Consider the following 21,241-nt stretch of genomic DNA (forward strand, 5'->3'; position numbering starts at 1 on the left):
TGTCGGTGGTGGGTGATTTGGTTACTTGCTGGCATGTTCTTGTTTAGTATGGCTTCAAAACACAGTTTTCTTCCCCACCATGACTGGTGCACAGACCTGTTAAGATATATTATCAGTGATATATTTAAATTCTCGCATTGCTATTTATGAGTCACTGCTAACGCATCCTAAGAATTAGTTCGGTGGTTTTTTTTTTACTCTTGCAAGGAGAGGTGGTGTAATGCTGAGCGTGGGGTCTTTGAATGTTGCAAAACGCTAGTTTATGTTCACTTGACCCGTTCATTTGCACCTGAATAGTGTCACCATTTGCCGTCCCTGCTGCTGTGTTTGACCTCTTTTGCCAAACCTGCGTTTTAAGCCATCAATAATTGCATTGTGGGGCTTATAGCTTCACATGTTTGATAAACGTTTTGGACCTGTAGCCCAGGCATGCAATATGTTGCTGCCTGGTTTAAGATGTTATGTATAGCGTCTATGGGCATTCTGGCAGTTTCTTATCTAATCTACACTCTATAGATAGGGTAACGTACCTCACAGGTCGAGATAGCGGTATTAAACATTCGGTCGGGCATGGGGCACTGTGGAGAAACTTTTAGGATGGATAACATTCTTAAAACGACGAGTCCACGCCGCTAGGGCTTCTCTAATGGTAGCGGGTGCTTTCCTGAAGACCGCCATCTCAGAAGGAGTGTCCGCCTTTAAAAAAAAAAAAAATCCATGTTCTTCTGAAGTGTCCCAGATTTACATGTTTATGCAATAAAAGCTTCGTTTTCTGAGCCCCAGAGGCTGGCAGCGGGTAATTGGCCATTTCAGGCAACCCTCCCCAGAATCATTTTTGTGAACATTAAAGTGAACAGCCCCCAGGGTGAATCACACAATACAACAGCGCTGTGGTGCTTCAAAGCCAGGGCCACGTGGCCGCAGTGCACCTTCCGGCTACATCCCTAAGGCTCCGAATGCCGTGCAGCGCGTGCACCACCGTAGGTTAGTAAAGGCGGGGCGTCTATTGTTGGGAGGGCAATTTCATGACCGGGCCTTAATATAGTAGAGAGTGGCAAAGTGCTATTAAAACTCAGCTGGCACTGGTTGGTAGGTAGGCGCAGACCCTGCTGGAGATGCCGCGTTATCACTTCTCAGGGAGGTACCAACATAAGTCTCCTCAGTTGCCATGGTTTCCGTGTAGACTGTGCCCTCGTAGAACGTAAGCGATTAGGTTTGATTGTACATTCACACCTTAAGCCGGAATCGGTGGCGTTCGCATCAGCTCTGCTTCTCGGCGTGCATGGGCTCAGTGTCAGACACTGATTTGCTTGAAGTGCATTTCGCACATCAGACTTTGAAAGGTCGCGCAGTCCCTCATCTGAAGGGATTTAAAGGCGACACAGATTCAAAGTTGTTTCATTGTACTGCACTGGCTGTCCAAAGTCAGCCTACAATAATGACTGACTAGACAGAACTAAACGATACACCTTTCAAATGAAAACTTGTAGAGTAGAATTATCGCTCAATAGTTTATGGCCGGAGTGAGCTAAACATCATCGGTTCACGACGCTTTTATTTTTTATTATTATCGGAAGACGCTGTACGCCTTAGTTATTGAAGTATTCACATCTGCCCAACGCATCATGGCTACTACCGCCCATATAACGAAGCCTGCTATCGATTCCTTTCCCATCATGGCTACTAGTGTCTCCATGTCAGTACGTGCCCCCAAACCATCATGGCCGTCGGGCTGCTGTGCTGAGAGTGGCAGGGGCAGGGCTGGGTGCGCGCACGGGCACTGCAGATGCTGAAAGCTTGTGTCTCCGCCCGCAGCGGCATGTGAACCGATTCCAGAGGAGTGTGTGAGCGGTGCGCGGAGGAGAAGGAGTTGGGCTGCGTTCTCCCGCAGGCTTTAGCCTCCACCCGGGTGCGCGGACCAGCATGCTCCCGCATCCACCATGAGCTCGTGCCGGAGCCAAACAGGGGGTCTCCCGCCTCCTGCCCCCGGAGCAGGAATGCGGGCGCGAGCTGAACAGAGGGGTGGCCGAGGTGAGCCAAGCATGCATGCCTTTCTGGGTGGGTGGGCAGAGTACCTTGTGCTTTGGGTCAGATCCGTGGCTTCTACTGTGGGTGAGGTGGAAGATGCGCAGCAGCGGTGGATCTGGGCGCACAAAAGCAATTTTAACAACCGGTGTGGAAGGCTATAAAAATGCATTCCCCAGCAACATTGTTGCTTGATGCCCAAAATACGAGGACAGTGCATGTAAATGTTACAAGGCCGTATAGAAACACTAAATAGTCCTTAAAAAGGTGTCATTTATAAACGTAGAGGAGGCTTTCACGTCTGCACTCAGCCAGCTGCAGAGCTTCAGCCTGCGCCGCTCTCCTTTCCGCAACTGAAGCCAACTCCGGCTAGCTGATTTCGATGCCCATTTAGACTGAGTATCGTTTTTTGGGAAATCCTCATTGAGAAAGAAGAGTTTCCTTAATATTGTCTGCATACTGGCTGCGTCCTCTGTTGCTCGTGCCATGTTTAAAATGTTATTAGACTCTGCTGTGCACAGTGGACCCTGAGCTTTGATTTCTCATCTTTCACAAGCCGGTGATAGTGTGGTTTGTACAGCACGCGCCTGAACAGACTAGTGTGGGCATTACATTCAGCAAACACCATATTGTGACACTAGGAGTCTATATACGTCAATTCACAACCATGTGCCATTTCCATATCTGTACACGCAATAACATTCCAAAACGTGACCGTGCCCCTTACCCCAATAATTTTCCTAGCATTGTTTTATCACGGAAAGTGTGTATATAGTAAATGGCTATGTTTTGTGCCAAATAAAATAGCACGAATCCAGAGCAGGGATTATGAGTGTGGTAATATTGTGAAAACATTCATTCAAAAACAGCAATGCTTTTGACACCTCACATTTTTACAGCGCATGCTCTCACATCAGAGCCGACTGTCATATTTGTTTTCTGGGTCACAGAGCAGTATTTGGTGGCTTGGCGTATACCCGGGCTACAGGTTTTGCAAATGTGAGTTTTACGGTGCGATTCGGACTGTGTAAATGAAGGATGCCGGCTGGATATCACACGTACACTCTTAGAGGTGCAGCTAATGAAAAAAGACCCAGGCGGACAGTCCCTAAATAGTTAAAAAGCAAAATATGTTTGAGGGCCTAGGGTTTCGATGTTCAGTACACTTTGTGTTTTTTTTCCTCACCAAATAACCACCCAATTGCTAAAATCATTTCATGTAGTAAGCCAACATAACGCTACAGCCACTTTAGCGACCTCAGTAATCCAGCGGTATGGAGAGACCCCCTAGTACAGCAAGGCAAACCGCTCATTGACCTTGACTTGCCCACTCCCATGCAGCCCGCGCCCAAGCGTCCCCAGTACCCCACTACGAAACCGTATTTGTCACTCGGGCGAGTGGGGAAATAACTCCAGCTTCGCAAATCTTTTACCAAGTGTTCAGAGCATGCGTAATACCCAGACTGATGATTCTTGGGAAGGTGTTTTTTTTAAAACTGTAACGCTGTTTAGTAGTATTATTCCTTAAGACATAGTTTTCGTGAGGTTTGTGTTTTATTGTCCCGAACTCCAATGATGTGTCTTTATTGATCTGACCCTATTTTACATGCTGAGTATACTAATACATTGAATATCATAGCGGAGTGAAAAAATATATTCGAACCCTGTCTGAGTGAGTTATAATTTAATGGAACAGATCATGCCGGTTTTCGTTAAGCGAGACACTTGCTTAACGCACAAGTGCTGTCGGTGGTGGGTGATTTGGTTACTTGCTGGCATGTTCTTGTTTAGTATGGCTTCAAAACGCAGTTTTCTTCCCCACCATGACTGGTGCACAGACCTGTTAAGATATTTATCAGTGATATATTTAAATTCTCGCATTGCTATTTGAGTCACTGCTAACGCATCCTAAGAATTAGTTCGGTGTTTTTTTTTTTTTTACTCTTGCAAGGAGAGGTGGTGTAATGCTGAGCGTGGGGTCTTTGAATGCTGCAAAACGCTAGTTTATGTTCACTTGACCCGTTCATTTGCACCTGAATAGTGTCACCATTTGCCGTCCCTGCTGCTGTGTTTGACCTCTTTTGCCAAACCTGCGTTTTAAGCCATCAATAATTGCATTGTGGGGCTTATAGCTTCACATGTTTGATAAACGTTTTGGACCTGTAGCCCAGGCATGCAATATGTTGCTGCCTGGTTTAAGATGTTATGTATAGCGGCTATGGGCATTCTGGCAGTTTCTTATCTAAGCTACACTCTATAGATAGGGTAACGTACCTCACAAGTCGAGATAGCGGTATTAAACATTCGGTCGGGCATGGGGCACTGTGGAGAAACTTTTGGGATGGCTAACATTCTTAAAACGTCGAGTCCACGCCGCTAGGGCTTCTCTAATGGTAGCGGGTGCTTTCCTGAAGACCGCCATCTCAGGAGTGTCCCCCTTTAAAAAAAAATCCATGTTCTTCTGAAGTGTCCCAGATTTACATGTTTATGCAATAAACGCTTCGTTTTCTGAGCCCCAGAGGCTGGCAGCGGGTAATTGGCCATTTCAGGCAACCCTCCCCAGAATCATTTTGTGAACATTGAAGTGAACAGCCCCCAGGGTGAATCACACTATACAACAGCGCTGCAGGTAGGACCTGCAGCTTTGTGGTGCTTCAAAGCCAGGGCCACGTGACCGCAGTGCACCTTTCGGCTACATCCCTAAGGCTCCGAATGCCGTGCAGCGCGTGTACCACCGTAGGTTAGTAAAGGCGGGGCGTCTATTGTTGGGAGGGCAATTTCATGACCGGGCCTTAATATAGTAGAGAGTGGCAAAGTGCTATTAAAACTCAGCTGGCACTGATTGGTTGCTAGGCGCAGAACCTGCTGGAGATGCCGCGTTATCACTTCTCAGCGAGGTACCAACATACGTCTTCTCAGTTGCCATGGTTTCCGTGTAGACTGTGCCCTCGTAGAACGTAAGCGATTAGGTTTGATTGTACATTCACACCTTAAACCGGAATCGGTGGCGTTCGCATCAGCTCTGCTTCTCGGCGTGCATGGGCTCAGTGTCAGACACTGATTTGCTTGAAGTGCATTTCGCACATCAGACTTTGAAAGGTCGCGCAGTCTCTCATCTGAAGGGATTTAAAGGCGACATAGATTCAAAGTTGTTTCATTGTACTGCACTGGCTGTCCAAAGTCAGCCTACAATAATGACTGACTAGACAGAAATAATGGGTGGATATTTGGACGTCTGATTTTGCCGTAGCTTTCAATTGTTAACCCTAAAAATCTTGTTGGGTTTATGTCAAAAACCCAACACCTGTCGTTTGGCTAAATAACTTTAAATTAATGTAATCCAGTCCAAGGTTTTTAGTAGACACACCATTTCCTTTCTGCTCGAGCATCTGTTTGGTGACGTGACTGACCGAGGGTCTCTACCATTCGGACTAAAGTCAGTTCTAGAAATGTCTTTAGACAACTGGCTGTTGAAAAGTTTAGGCGTCAAAGATACAAGTTTCCACGTTTACCTGAGGGCAGCCGGAAATGACCAAACTAGGAAGAATAGAATCTCCCACCTTAACTGGTTAGCCTCTGCAAGAGTGTGTGGTCGATTGGTCCGTCTACGAAAATCAGCAGTTACTGCTAGGAATGATCAACCTCTGGTCTCGGGTGGTAAGTGCTATAACATTCATGGGATTCTGTAATCCCTGTATGAATGACAGTCACGAATTTCTTTATAATCGCTGACTTGTGGTGAACCAAGTCGCCGATTTATAAAGAAAATACGTCAGAACTGGAGGATTATAAAGTTATTGCAGTCGAGTTCTGATGTCAGAATGCCTGTTGCCAGCAGCTGAAGTGAAAGGGTGGCCAGGTCATGGAGCATAATTGGAGTAGATGTTTAAAGCAACCAAAACAGAAAGTTGCTTTCCTTTCGTCTGTTCTACTTTAATAGCTTGCAATGCCAAGAAGAGGGAATGTTTATTTTTGTGCACTCCTTAGATAGAGAAAAGCTAGAATCTCACTGTATCTTTCTACACATTCTAAGCTACAGCAGCCTTTTTAACATTAAAACTGGCATGTATTGTACTGATAGTGTTTGCAACAAATAACTAACAGGTTTTTGATGTGTTTAATTTTAGACTAGAGGTTTTATTTTCACTTTTGCAAACATGCTCCCTCTTTCAAGTGAAAGAGCTACGCACCAATGTTTTAACTGGTTCCTGGTAAAGGTGATGGTGTAACCAAGTATGAAATTGGTTAAAGTACCCCCTGGTGTACATGATAAGGGTATTGCAAACCACCTTTGAGTTTCATAACCTTATAAAGTAACTTGTTCCTCTGTATAGTTATGGAAGTCCTCTGTGACTTGCAATTTACTTATTCTGTACGACAGAGGGTAATTTATCCCTAATACCAATGCAATAACAATACAATGTTTCCTTATTAGAGTGAGGCAAGGCCTTCTACTTTATTAGTTTGCTATAGTAGGCAGGCCACTGGAATTATTCCAATTTGCGTCTGTGCCTCTTTCTGCTTAGTTATGGATTTGCTGTATGTGCCTCATCTGCAGATTTTAACCCCAAAAATTGTTTCTAGGGATACCAGATCATAGGTTACTAAAAGCTCAGCAGCAGTGATAACCGGAGTAAAATGACAAAGTAAGGAAATAGTACTATCACAAAATGTGCAGCTTTATTCCTTACAATTTTGCTTTTCTTGCCGCACAATTTAGTGAACGTTGCCTCATAATTTAGTCCTTCCCTGACACATCATTACAGTGGCTCTGGGTATGGGTGAGCGTTTATTTGATGGGAGGGGGTTGGCATCATTATGAGGTTGCCATGCATGCTTGTCTACGAGATGGTGAATTTATATTTTTGAAAAATTAATTGGGCTCCACGGGCCACAAACGTAAATGTTTCACATATTTTTATACGTGGGCATGGAAAGAGGTAGATCATTAGCTCCAGTGAAATAGTATGAGGAGTGCAACATCAAATCTTTATTCACTTAATCTAAGGCCAATATTCATTAGTCTTGTTGTGGGATGATGCTCAGTAAGGTTCTTAATTGCAGGTTTTCTTTGTTAATCTTAAAGCCTGATATATTGCAAAGCCTCTCTAATTTGTGAATAACCTTTTAGAAGGGATGTGTTTGCATTGGTTATGGTCAAGGTCACTGGAATAGTATCCGAGGAGGACCGAAATATCTGTTGGGATCGACTAAATTACGTGGCAAGAAAAGGCAAATTATGCGGCGTATTGTGGCATGAGCAATGAGTCTTACGTCATTATGTTGTCCTTTTTACACATGTAAACACTATTTGGGCAAAAGTTACCCTTCAATAGTTTCAGTTTATCCCCTGTATAGAGCAATCTCCAACAGAAAGATAACCAGATAAAGTTTGCAAAGGCTCTTGCATCGAGCGGCAACAAGCATGGCTGCAATTTTAGTAACTTTTCGTCTGTTTGAGCGAGCAACAAAACATTGGTTTGCTAAAATCTTCAAATTATGCAGTAGCTGATGGCAGGTGCAGACAGTCTATACTTATGATAAGAAAACGTCGAGACCGCAGAGCTGCAAATTTCCAGTGGCCATGGTTATGGCTGCCATTTTGTCTTCATCAGAGAATGGCTGTTTGTTTTACCTTGATTCCAGTGCCGCGAATGTGTGCGTGTGGTGTTTATTTATTATTTTTTTGTACCGAAGGCTCCAACACAGCTGCATAAAAGAGGAGAACATCACTGAAGTATCGTTTTCCTTGTCAGTGTTCTGTTCATTATCACCCAAGCCTGTGGATTTTTGCAAGTTCATGTGTTCTCTGCTCCAAGGATTTGCAAGATTTATAGGCCTTTGTGAATTTTTTTATGATAAATGACACCATTTCCTCTGTGTGGAGTCACTCTGTCGAGCATTCACCTTGTCCCCCAGAGAAGTGTGCCCTATATCCATTTAAGTCAAAGCTACTGATCGACCACAGCACCCTTGTTGTATTTTGTCCATGAGGAACTTCTCCTGTGCTGCTAGTGTGCACACAACACGCAACTCGTTACCAAAATCAATGCAACTTTACTTAACCGGTGGCTTTGCTCCAGGGCAGCACTGATCATTCGAAAAAATGTGTGCACATTTTTTAAACACTTGGAGATTTATATGTTCATTTTTTTCCCTTTTTTCCGACGGAGGCCTGCTTAATATGAAGGCCAAAAGGCATTGCTGGTTCTCTCCTACATTTTGGCACAAACACAGCAAACGTTCTTACATTCTGTATTGAAGCTTCTAAAAGTCACGTTGGTTCCAATGGTAAGCACAGTACACCAGTGACGCATAGAGACGTTTGGGCACAGGGAGTTTATTAATGGTTACTTACTGCTTTGTTGGGATAACTGATGTAATATTTCATTATACATAGGGCTTCTGGAATTATGTGATCATGAGTCTGCTGTGCTTTTCGCATAATTCTGGATCTGTCACATAATCAATCATCTGTTGCATGGTCTGCAGTTAGTAACAAACACATAATGTTTCTAGCTCAAATACATCGAAAGCTACTAAAATTGCGGCGACCCGTGTTGCAGCACACTGGAAGACCTAATGCAAAGGTTTACTGGTCATCTGGTACTAATTTATTGAAACCTTTGTCAAGACACTGTTCACATGTGAAAACATGACAAAATTATGCAGCATAACTATCACAAAATGTGCCGCATAAGGTTGCAAATTTTGCCTTTTCTTGCCGAATAATTTAGTCAACCTTGCAAATGGTCTAAAAGACCATTTGCTTGTTAACGAGGCCTCGCTGTTTCACCCCTTCTAAGAGCCCCTGCAGCCCACTCTGCCTATTGCTTAAAGATTCAGCCCCCCCCCCCCCGCCCCCGAAATTTGGCTCTAGTTTCGCCTCTGCCGCCCTCCACTTCTTGTCTTTGGCTCATCTGCTTCCGCCACTGGTTTCCTTCCTTTCTTTTCCTCTTCCCTTCTCTTTTCGGCCTTTCTCTTTTGGTTTGGGTAAAACTCAGTCTAATGGCCCAAACTAAGTCCTGGTCCCCCCCAATTAGTTAAATACTGCTTGTCATTGGGGTGAATGGCATCCCTACATCCCTCTCAGGAAGGCAGTGGGAGCAGCCTTTGCTTTCTTTTTCATTCTTTTAGGAGAGCTCTGTGAATGTTTGGGAGTGCTTAGATCTTTAGCTTGATGTTGAAGATGTGTGGTGTGGGGACACTGGACTCCCTTAAAGGGCATCCCTAGTTCTGCAAGTGATGAGGGCCAAATCAAGTGTACAAGCATTGCCTCAGGTCACAGACTCGCCGAGCACTGTTGCCTTTCCTTCTGTCCCTTGAGAGCTGTCCACATAATGTTGGAATCCTTAAAGTTCAAAAGTCGGTAACCAGTGCGGCATTTTTGTGGTCTAATGTAATGTGCTCTTAGTTACCAGCCACACCCCTATATGACCTCATGGACGTATACATTTCTATGGTTTCTTGGCAGTAGACTCCATGCTATCCTTCCCTGCATACTAGCGTGCGCTCCACCCTAGAGTGTTTAGTGGAATGTGTCCCCATATGAATTTAAAATAATAATTCAAACTCTTTCCGGTAAACTGCATCCCTAAGAATTTAAAATAATAAACCGAGCTATTTCTGGTAAGCACCAGTAGACACGATATCTTAATCATACCCATCAGGTTCTCAACAGAGAGATCACTTCATATATAGAAATTCGACCAACATGGCTTATGAACTGTTACATGACTTGTATGTGGCGTGGCTTGCTGCCCAAACATAAGCCTTGAAACCATAATCATGTGGTGACAGCTGCGGGTGTTATGCCAGCTCTTTCCACGTTTGCATTTTGGAATTGTGATTCCACAATTAATTTCCCACAGACGTGCGTTTTTCAGTTCCGACTAGAGCAGCTCATGTCGATTGTTGTTAAATGTTGTTGCCCGTTTCATGGGTGGTCTCTGTTCATCAGGCTTGTCTTGTGCTCGGAGTCGGTTGCCAGTGCGACCGCAAGGGCGCTTCAGGCGTTCACATGTACCTCGTGTAAGAAGAGCACAGCGTGGCTCGGCAACCGAGTGCGTGGCTTCAGAGTCGGTTTCCAACCATTTTTTCCTTCCAGGGAAGAACTGGTTCAAATGATAAATCTGAAGTCATAAAACGCGACCACCGTATATCTGAGACTAAGAATGTTGCTGTTGACGCTGCAGTCCTGCAAATGTGGTGGAGATATGTTTTATAGGCGCAGTTATGGCGACTGCGCAGGTAACGGGGAATAATTATGGATGGGTGAGTGAAAGGGGCGGTGCACTCGGGGAACGTAAGAGACAGTTCGCTGAATGAGAGAGAGAGAAGAGGCAGTGAACGAGAAAGAGGCTTTACTGGGTAAGTGAAAGGGATAGTTAACTAGGTGTGAGAGAGAGTCCCTGCACAAGGTGAGGGGAAAAGACTGTATTCGATGAGGGAAAGAGACTTTGTATGGGGTGAGAGAACGTGCCAGTGCATAAGGTGGGTGGGGGAAGAGACTGGTACTGGGTGAGAGAAAGAGAGGGCGTACTCGCGCACCCTACGTTGTCCTCTTTCGTTAAGGGCATCGTGTCCACCGGGGCAGGACTTGGTGAGTGCGCAGTGGCATGCCGTTTCTGCTGTATATCTCAGCATTTCCCTGTAGAAAATTAATATCGCTCGAAAATGAGTCTGTTTGCTTTTGTAGAGAGCGTTCCACCCTTTCTGAAATCTCCTGAAAACTCTGCATGACTCCTTGGAACCCCTGTGTTGCTTCTGAGGCGCGAAATGCATCTTGTAATAGCAATTGGGTTCGATGCCAGTTTCTTTACATTTACGACTGTTGTACGTTTTTGTACAGCTTTAAACACCCTTTTCCCTAACATCAAACGTTTTAGTCTTTGTTTTTTTTAAACTGATTCACGTGCATGAGGGTTGTATGTGCAAGAATGTTGTTCTTGTATGTACAAGAGGCCCATGCATTCATCACATAGGCTCAATGGGGCTGGAAGGATGGGCGCGTTACGCATACTTTTCAAATAAAGGTCATTCTTGGTGCTACGTCCATTTGGTGTGAGTGATGCTTCCTCTCTCATGGTTTATAATCTCAATTACACCTTATGCAGCAAATACCTGAGGAATTAACCCTGCCTCCAACATGTGAGGCCAGTTCTCCTCTCTTCTTTTAGCAAGCCTCGGGCAGGACGGAGATCAGGTGCGTATATCGTCTCTGTAAGGTTTCTGTCCTATGTGCACAACATGAGTTACTTTAGCACATTATCAACTTTACACTTAATTGTACAAGTAAGGGATCTAGCTGCGCATAGTGCAGTACGTGTAAAGATAGTGAGACTTAGGGGTTTGTTGGGCCCACTGCAACCCAGTGACAGCCATTTTTATTTTTTATAGTACCCGAGCTTGGGACGGGGAGACTTAAGGCATTATGGACCATGCCACAGTTACATGGGGTAGTTTCCAGTGCTTAATTTGTGATTTAAAAAAAAAAAGTGCCGGAGCCCTGCTCAGGAGGCCACTGTAGCTTGCGTTACCCATTGCCCCTGTCAGGGCTGTCAATGACAGTAGAAATACAACTGCTATTACACTCCTCCAAGTAAGCCAATTTAGACTGTTGCATCCCCCTTCCTAATATATAAGAATGGCTTTGGGGCAGGTATTAGTACTTTTCAAGGTATATTGAATTGACCAACAACTGTTATTGTGCTGGTCTCTAAATTAAATAAAAAGCGGCCCCATGTGGCAGACCATCCTAAGCGCTGGTGTCAACAATTAAGTGCTGGTGCCAAGCACCAGAAACCACCGGCTCAAATTAAGAGCTGAATTAGTTTCTTTATTGAGAGTGTTGCTGCATCAAGGGACTCTTCGCGCCAGACCTGTTGGACTGATTGAGTACTGCGCAGTGTGCTCTCCATTAGAGTGTGTCTAACACAGCAGTTCATCAATTGCAACCGATGTTATAACCTCGGGGATGCTTTCAAGGCATTTGCTGTGGTATGGTGTTCTGGCTTGAACTCTGAGTGGAAGAAGCGTTTTACCTGATCACATGTAAATAAGTGCCTGAGAAAGAGTGCACTTCATTGCCAGTTATGGCGTGCCTGGGGCCACGCCTTTGTGATATTGTTTTATATTTCTGTATTTTTTTTTTTTGTATAATGTATTGTTGGATCGCAAAAAAAGTTTAAAATTGAAAATGACGAATGCCAAGGCTAAACTAATTGTTTTCGCCAATTAATCTTTATGTTTGCCTAACGAAGGATACCTTACCAGGCATTCTGTTGATTTCTCGATTCGTTTACATTTCCAAACTTTAGTTGCCTTCTCCACAGACATTAAATGGCTCTCGTTTGAAAACTGGAACGATCTTGCAGCAACTGTTTTGTGAAACATGTATTTATGCACATCATTGGAAATACTCTTCAACTGGAAGGTCACATTGAGAACGCCAATTTCTGTGAAAATGCATGCTTACAATACAGAATCAAGAAAGAGGCATGTCAGATGTGCACACCCCTCTGCTGAGCAGCTTGAGTTACCCTCGTGTTTTAGTTCAGTCCCTGAAGCACATTGCAGTTTATTGTCAAGGTACTTCCATCAGGAAGCGTTCAACTGGTAGCTGCTGCAGTCCAAGTTTTGAGATCTGTGTTTAATTTCGGCAGCAGGCCGAGATGCCCATTCCTTGGGTGCTCCTGCGGGCATGGCCGCTATTTCCATGTCAGACCCGTGTTGGTTGGGCCTAATTGTGAAGCTGCGGAAGCAGCACACATCCATTCTGTTTCTCTCGGCCAGAAAACCTAAGAGCTGGAAAGTTTATCATTATTTAAAAGACCTATTTGTATGAAACATATCAGTAATTTTGGCAGCACTGTTTACTTGTGGCGGTGCTTGTGACCCTTTCTGTTACAATGAAGAATTATTGAGATTTGTTTAGCAAGTGGTTTCAATTATGTTGATTGTGTGCATCGGGTTCCTCAATTATGTTGTGCACACCCAGCTGGGCACTATACCAGGCGCTTTACATAGAATGACTTTGAACAGGACCCTTCACTTCCCTTTTGGTAAGGGAGCTGTATTGTGACATACAGGAAAGGGGATCTCACTTACAGCAGTGTGAAGGAGTTTTAGTTGACACAAATCCTTTGGACACATCTTCAATAATGTATGTGTTTAGGATGCTAAACTTAAGCTCTTACATTGCATAGCACATGCCTTCACTTTCCTGTTACATTACATAGAAACTAACTCCATTTTGCCTGGCTGAATTTTCCTTACATCTTTTGACCCATATAAAACAATGTCAAGTAATACAGCACATATGTTATTGCACACCTTGAGTCCCTCAGTGTACTGCATAAACATTTGTTCACAGACCCTGCACCACACCAAGCTGTCTTTGCATCTTTCCTTTACCTCCTCCTAGCTGCACCTACTCAAAGTGACAGACATTATTACCACATGAGCATTTCAAGTCTCGTTTTGACTTGGAACTTAACACATGGCTTTACTAAGAAATAGCTTCATTCGCCAGATCACACTCATTGCCAATACTTTACTTTGAAGGTCGACTATATTTTCCTATAGATGAACGTGCAGATAGGTGTCTCATTGAGTCCCTTTTCTAAATGTTCTCACACTCATCCAGTGCCCTAATTTCAGACACACCTGCACATTAGCGAGTATTGTTCCAAGGAAACAAGAACGACTCCATTACCAGTTCAGTGGTTGATATACTGATCGTTCACTTCAGTGCTTAATCTGTGCCGGTGTTTTCCGATGCTCGGTAAGGGCATTTTTTGTAAATCAGCTCATATTTATGAGAAATTTCCACAAGGTGCAGCCGTTTGTGTATTTTTAAGCAAAGTTCATCATAGTTTAATTCATCAATCTAATCTTCTTTTTTTTTTTTTTTTTTTTTTTTTTTTTTTTTTAAAACCATTTGAATTTAAACCTTCAGTTTAAAGTGGCATGGGTTGTGGCAGCTACAGTGGACCAGTGATTAATACCATGGTCCCTGGTACTTAATTTTTTACAAATTTAGCGCAGTTCACTTGAAATACAGTTTATCTCCGGGTCCTCTATCATCCGCAGCCACTCTACCAAGGAAGTAGGGTTGGATAACTGAAATGCATGTCAGGGTTTCAGGAACTATGAAGCTCTCTCAGTATGAGCCGAGAGGTACTGTGCAACTATGAAAATGTTAGTTACCAGGACAAACCGTGCAAAGGACAAACCGTGCAAAGGGTTCTATCCGGTTACCTGTTAAATGTGTGACTTTTGGGCTGTGGTCCTGCTCCTGACTTCTGTTTTTTCTGCTTCCTGCTCCAAAATGCCTCACTTTCTCTCAACAGCACCAGCATGCTAATGATGGCCTCACTGGTGTTTCAGCACTGGCTGACACCAGAAATTTCCGCACAAGAACACTCGCACAAACACCCGTTCCCAGTGTCGGATTGGCCTACAGGGCAATGGCGCAGTCCCAGGAGGGCTGGTCTAACTGTCAGCGAGTGGGCCATTTTTTTGGCTGCTTGTTGGCATGTCTTTTGGTTTGTTGGCCCGGTTTTTACTGCTGATTTTCCTCGTATTAAAACAAACATTGCCCATCCACTGCAAATCCATGCATTCTTCCATACCTTGCGCACTTATACACTGTGTCTTTACAAATTCAAAACTGACCCAATTGGCAAACATGGGCCATTTTTAAATTATCTGATTCACTAATGGGGGCTAATTTAATTATGATGCCGGGGGCTTATTTTCTATCCCTGTCCGACACTGCCAATTTAACAAACCAGTAGCAATGAAGAACCCCAAACGTTCGCAATTCGTAACGCAAAAAACCCCACCGCATTGCTGTTTTAGAGGGTGTTAAGACTAAATAACACCTTTGTTTAAAAACCACACTGTTCAGTTAGGTGTCATTTAGAAACATGCTTAGTATTTTAACAATACATGATCAATGCAGTGCTTAATTCGAGCCAGTGGTTTCTGGTGCTCAGCACCAGCGTTTAGTCATCCACACCTGCGCTTTTCATGAGCACCAGTTAAAGACACTTTCATTTACAGGGATGTTGAGCCGACTCCAAGATTCGAACCTGGTCGCCCAGGTCCGAAGTCGGCAGCTCTAGCCATTACATCACATTCTCTCCCCACTTTCATGATTAGAAGTTGGTTCTGTTTTAGGCGGCGCTAACAGCAGACATGGGCTGGTACCTTGCACCTCCTGACGAGAGCCCCTGCACTTTACAAATTAACCACTGGATAAATGTATTGTCTCAGATATTTCTAAAATACAAATCATGTTTCTAAATGATACCTAATTGGACAGTGTTGTATTTCAACATTCCACACCCAGTTGGGTCTATGGGTTACTTCTGTGGTTTTTGATAAAGAACAAATGATACAACATACCTCAAGCTAGCCGTCATTACTTCTGCTTTAACAGCAACTCTTTTGCAACAATTTAAATTACCTCACAAGGGTTACACTTGGTACTTAAATATCCTAGTTGAAGCTCTGGTATAGTCTGTGCCTACTCTTAAAGAAACATCCCATATTAAGCCAGCTCTCAAAGCGAAGCTCTCCTGGGCTTTATTTATGCATATTAATTTTATCAGGTGAGTTAGAGCAATTGGGTCAAACGGAGCAAACCGATACAACAGATTGCTGCTTTTATTGGCTAAATGAAAAGTAGGCCATAAAAGGATATAGTTAGAAATCTGTTAGTCCCACTGGCACTCCGCAATCTGTATGGTTTAACTTTATCCAGTTTTTCTCTGATAGCGCAGACAATTTAGAAACGGTTTTACCCTTAACTTATGACTTAGAACTCCAACTCTGCGCCAACTCTATCTCTCTATTGACAGATCTTTGCCACTGTGTTAGAATGGAGAGCAAATCAAAAATCACCAACTTGCAACAGTTTAAAGTACAGTTCATGATGAGAGGGTTGGTACATTTATATAAGTTTTATTTCTCGACAAGAGATTAGTAATAATTTTGTCTTTTATTCAGATATATCCAGTTACAGATATATCGAGAAGAAATTTGGCTAGAGGCAGCATGAAAAATAACAGCATGTTCTATAAAGGAAATAGTTCCTATCTTAATCTAAAGGATCTAACATACCATAGCATGAAACCCATAAAGAGTTCCTTTTTGGAAAAGAGCAAAGATTTGGAGCACCAGCATATAGTCGCAAAAGAGAGAGAACTCGCCATTAAGAGCAGTTCGGGAAAAGTCATCCGAGTTCCCTGACAATTGCAGTAGCAACTGTAAGCCCAAGTAAAAGGAAATTTAACCACAGCAGTAACTATGATTTAAAACAAGGACGTAAGTCTCCTCACGAAGGGTAAGGAATCTAAGTAAAATCACCATTAGCAGTAGCTCACAGCAATTCAGGCAAGCACAATGAAGTGCTGAGGGGCATGGCAGGGTAGGCGAGCAGAGTAAACATACATCGATGAATCAAATATTGGATGAAATAGAATTGCATAGCATTTCCTCTCTAACTATTAACACGCATTATATAAATGCATACACCTATTTTGCAACAACAGGTGCTTGAGTCATCTTGAACCAATGAAAAAGGATCTTCCGATGGTCCTTTGCCTCTCCTCTCGGTTCCCATGGAAAGCATGCGAGTTGACATAAGGTTATCTGAAGAATGCTAATGTTTTACACAGTAGATGCATTTACTGAAGGTTCTCACAAGAACCCACAATATGCCTATTCAATTAGTTGTTCATCGCACAATTCAATAGACTAGTCTAATAAATGAAACCTTTTCTATTTGCAGTGTCGTGGTTAGAGCATATGGTGTGAGCAAAGAAATACATTTTCTTGAAGCAGCACATTTTCTGACAGACATGTATTACACTTTAAATCCTGGAATAAATCAGTAGTCCTAAAAGGCATTTTTAGGTTTGGCATGTAATATTGTATTTAATATAAATCTTAAAAGGGGCTTACATCCTGCCCTCACTTTTCATTGGGTCCCATGCTTGTCGCTTACCTTTGCTCCGTTTCTATTGGCTGTAGCATGCTATTTCCTGTTTGTGCTTCTCTTATCAGTCTCTCGAGGCCCAAATCCTACTTTTTATCTTCATTGGTATGTGGAACTTCTTTTATTACAGTTTCATCCGCACAGTGTTTTCCGTTTAGGTTTACCTAATCTTTCCCAGCCTGCACACATTTGAAGCAGGTTTGTAATCTCTCCCTGCATGCACCATTTGAAGCGTGCTTGCATCTACATGTTTTTCACGGCGCCCGCTCCGGTATGTGAAGCCCCTCCCTTTCGTGTGCTCTCAAGCCAGCCTCGTATTTCCTGGAAGGTTTTGAAGATTGAGCAATCCAGCTTTGAGGTCAGTTGCTTTCTTTTAAGGAAATATTCACTGTGTATCTGCAGCCCCACTGAATGCCTCCACTACGGTTCTCCCGCGGGCACCCACTGATGCACTGCTGCCGGCGGCACAAAACGCTACACACAGCTCACAGCTTCATGTTGATGCCAGCGCAGCCACCGCTTTCTTGTCTGACCTCCTTGTGCCTGGCCCGCTCCCTGTATTCTCCTCCTTTTGGAATTACATGTGCACATCGAAAATATAACAAATCGGGTAGTCGGCATATACAAAAAAACATTCCCACTGCCTTCCCCATTAGTGTATTCAGGATCTCAAACATCTGCTCACAGTATTGCAGACGACTTTTCAGGGGGTCCGTTTAATCTGTGGTGCATAATTGTAGCACTGCCTCATTCCAATTCGGTCTCAGTTCGTGCTGTGTTACTGAATACTGACTCATTCCATTTCAGTCTTTCCTCAGTGCTGCCTCATTTTGGTACAGCCTGCCTTGCTCAGTTTACCTTTGTATTACAACAGCTGTGTCTTTCTACAGTCTCATTTCAAGGCTCACTTGTCCTAATATTGGCTTCCTCAGTGCCACATTATGCAATTACACTGTTGTGTATGGAGGGGTGGCTGCTTATTCAGCTGGATAGAATTCGTTTTATTGCGCTCCTCCGTAGCCAGGTGAGGCTAGCTGTTCGGCTTAAAGGCTTCATTGTGAATACCAATGTACACTGTGTCCATGTTAATGATCTTGCTAATCACTAGCGCATTTATCCTACGCAGAATATACTTGGCATTGTGCTCCTCTGGCTGACCAATCGCGATCGAGCCCTGCAAGTTCAGCACAACCTCCAACAAGGGCCAGGCTCTCTATGGAAATGTGATATTACTCGCGCAGCCTGGAAAGTTTCTCAATATTTGTCCGAAAGTTTTCAATAACACTCTGATCTTCTCACACAGCTCTTCCCTGGGACAAAGAGCAGCTGTGAGGCGAGCCAGCCATAAAGGATTGTAGTTCACCTTTATTTTAACAGCTCCATCAGTCTGAGTAAAAAAGATTGATAAAATGGCGACCTCTGCACACAGCCGTCCTGCAACTTTGCTACGGTTAGACTGTTGTTTCGCCTGGCTTTCACCCATCTTGAGAAGATGCATACTATCACCAGGGTTTGTCTCAGCCCTTTATGTACAGGCATCTCGAGAAAATCCATCTGCAGCCTACTAAAAGGACCACCTGTTCTCCCTATGTGTGTTAAAGTAACATGAGTTCTCTGGCCTGCATTCAGTGTTTGACATGTTACACACCTATGACAAATCTAGTCTGTCAGCGTACGAAACCTGGGGTTGTACCAACTCTGCCTGAACAATCTCCCCATTGAATGCCTTCCTAAATGTGTATGACCATGGTAACACTGTGTCATTGGAAACATCAAGCTATCTGGCAATACTAATCTCCCATCAGCTGATATCCAAATGTCATTTGCATCTTTCTGGTATCCCGCTTTTACCCAACAGGTTTGTTATGCTTCTGTCACATTGTCCTGCACACATTTCAACTTGTCCCAAGTGTCTGTGGCTTTCATCAACATTGCAAAAGAACTCTCTTCATTGGATTCAGATGTGAACTCTCCTTTAAAAGCACAGGCTACTAATGCACAATACCCGGCAACAGAATCGGCTTATCGGTTGCCCATGGCAATGTATTGGCTTCCATTTTAATGTCCAATACACTTCACTACAGCAATTTCTCTAGGTAATTGTAGCACTTCCAAGGGGTCCTTGACATGCATCCTATTCCTTATCAGAGTACCTGCAGAGGGAAGGAATCCTCTCTGGGACTACAATTGACCAAAATCATGAACACGTACTAGCTGTCGGTGAATATGGTGACTCATTTGTGCAGTTAAACTGCAAGCTCTGGTAAGAGCAATCAATTCGAAAAATTTGGCAGAAAAAAATGTTGAAACCATGAAGTTTCAACAACACCATTTATGGTGCTAATGGCATATGTTGCTCTTCGTGTGCCATCATTCCCTCTCAGACATGAGCCATCTACAAACAATACATGGTTGTGGTCAGTCAGGGGTTTAGCCTTAATATCGTGTCAGGTTTTGATGCATAGTTCCGTGACATCTAGGCAGGCATGTTCAACCTCATCACATTTGTCATCATCACCATTTATAGGTAACCGAGTTGAAGGGTTTAAGATGGTACCCCTTTTCAGAATCATGCTATCAGAGCACAATATGTTTTGTTCACAGCGGGTCAGCTTGTTATGAGTTAAATCATGTGTTTTTGTTCTTGTTAACAGTACCTCCACAGAGTGTAAGACCAGGACAGTTAAACGGTAACCCATCACTATGTTCTCGCTCTTTTCCAGACTAATACTTATCACAGCCACCTCTTTAAGGCAACAGGTAAGACCTGCCGCTACATGGCAAGTGTGGCAGAAAAATAGGCAATGGGCTTTCAAGCCCCTCCATGTTCTTGTGTCAAACTGAGAGCACACACCCATCTATCTCACTTGAAAACCATGCAAATTCTTTTGTATAATCGGGCATTCCAAAGTCCTGGGCAAAACACATCTCTTTCAGCTCTAGCAATGCTTTTGTACATTCCTTGTCCCATGAGAATTATTGGAACCAGAGCCATCGTTTTGAAATAAAGGGAATTGCGGCAATATAGTTGGGTTAGGGTCTTGAAATTGTGGCATGACATTCTGAAATAAATTTGCAATTATTTTTGGCATTTGATTTAAATTGAATCTAGGACTTCCCATTTCTGCTGGTGCAATAGGCATCGTTGGAACATGCTCCTGCATTGGCTTCTGCATCTGCTGTGTGGACACATTTTGGGTCTGCATACCTCGTTGTAGTTGTGTATTTCCCCGTGCATTTTCAGCATTATATCGACATTCCCTTTGCCAATATCCAGCTCTATTCCAGAAGTGACTGGCAGTAACATTTTTCATGGAAGTAATCTCTGATACAAATCCTGTACCCACAGGAATACCTCTACCTCTACCCTGCAATACATTCACTCCTCCTTGAGTTCCATGAAATCCAGGCTGTGGCACTGTGACTCCTTACATGTTGCTTTGGTTTCCTACAAAAGAGGGGTTCTGAAAACCTTTCTGAGTCAGCTTAGTTGGAGCTAACATGAATTTCTCTTTTATCTTTTTCTGCTTCATGTCTAACTTATCGCTGCGGTACTTTGCATATCTTAGGATTACACCAAGGGATTGATTTTGCCAAAAGATCACACTTGGAGCTATATGCGAACAGATCTTTGACTTTAAGCCTAAAACAATCTTTGATACAAAAATCCCCATATCCTTCTCCTCAGGATATTCACGTCCACTGTAATGTTGAAACACCTGAAACAATCTCTCATAGTACTCATGTACCGTCTCCTTTGGCTCCTGTGTAGTTCTTTTAATTTTGAGTCAGTCCATATCTTTCGGAGGTCCTATGCCTTTCAAAAAGGTAATCACTGCCTCATACTTCTCCATCACCATAGGAGATGGCACATTTGTCCCATCCACTCTCACTGGCTTCTTTCTGGGTCATTGTACCACAGTCTTGCATTCAGCCCATAAATCAGCAGGCTCCACAATATCCAAGAATGTATTCAAATCTGTCCACAATGCCTTTGAAATATTTATAATCCGTTTAACTTGTGCATACCACTGCACCGGCTTGTCTCTCAATTTCAGCAAGTTGCTCTTACATGCTGCCAAATCACCTCGACTCCAAGGAACATGTATATATGTTTCCCTTGCATTTTCTCTAAGAGGGTAAACTAACACTTCTCCCTCACTTCCTTCATCATGCTTCCCTGCAATAGCTGCTTCACTCTTTTTCTTC

The 21,241-nt window shown here is 43.4% G+C and overlaps 1 protein-coding gene across 3 annotated transcripts in view; it reads left to right on the top strand.

The window, feature by feature from the left end:
- Nucleotides 1-1,696: 1,696 nt before the first annotated feature.
- GPR63 (G protein-coupled receptor 63) overlaps nucleotides 1,697-21,241 on the top strand; it is a 212,706-nt gene continuing 193,161 nt past the window's right edge. For all 3 annotated transcript variants that reach the window (XM_085611130.1, XM_085611129.1, XM_085611132.1), the window contains exon 1: nucleotides 1,697-2,031. Coding sequence is in view for 1 of the 3 variants with exons in the window: in XM_085611132.1 (XP_085467258.1) it covers nucleotides 1,941-2,031 (91 nt within the window). In the remaining 2 variants the exon portion in view is untranslated. The remainder of the gene's footprint in view (nucleotides 2,032-21,241) is intronic.

The sequence above is a fragment of the Triturus cristatus genome, chromosome 6 (genome assembly GCF_964204655.1).
Source record: "Triturus cristatus chromosome 6, aTriCri1.1, whole genome shotgun sequence".
Lineage (NCBI taxonomy): Eukaryota > Metazoa > Chordata > Amphibia > Caudata > Salamandridae > Triturus > Triturus cristatus.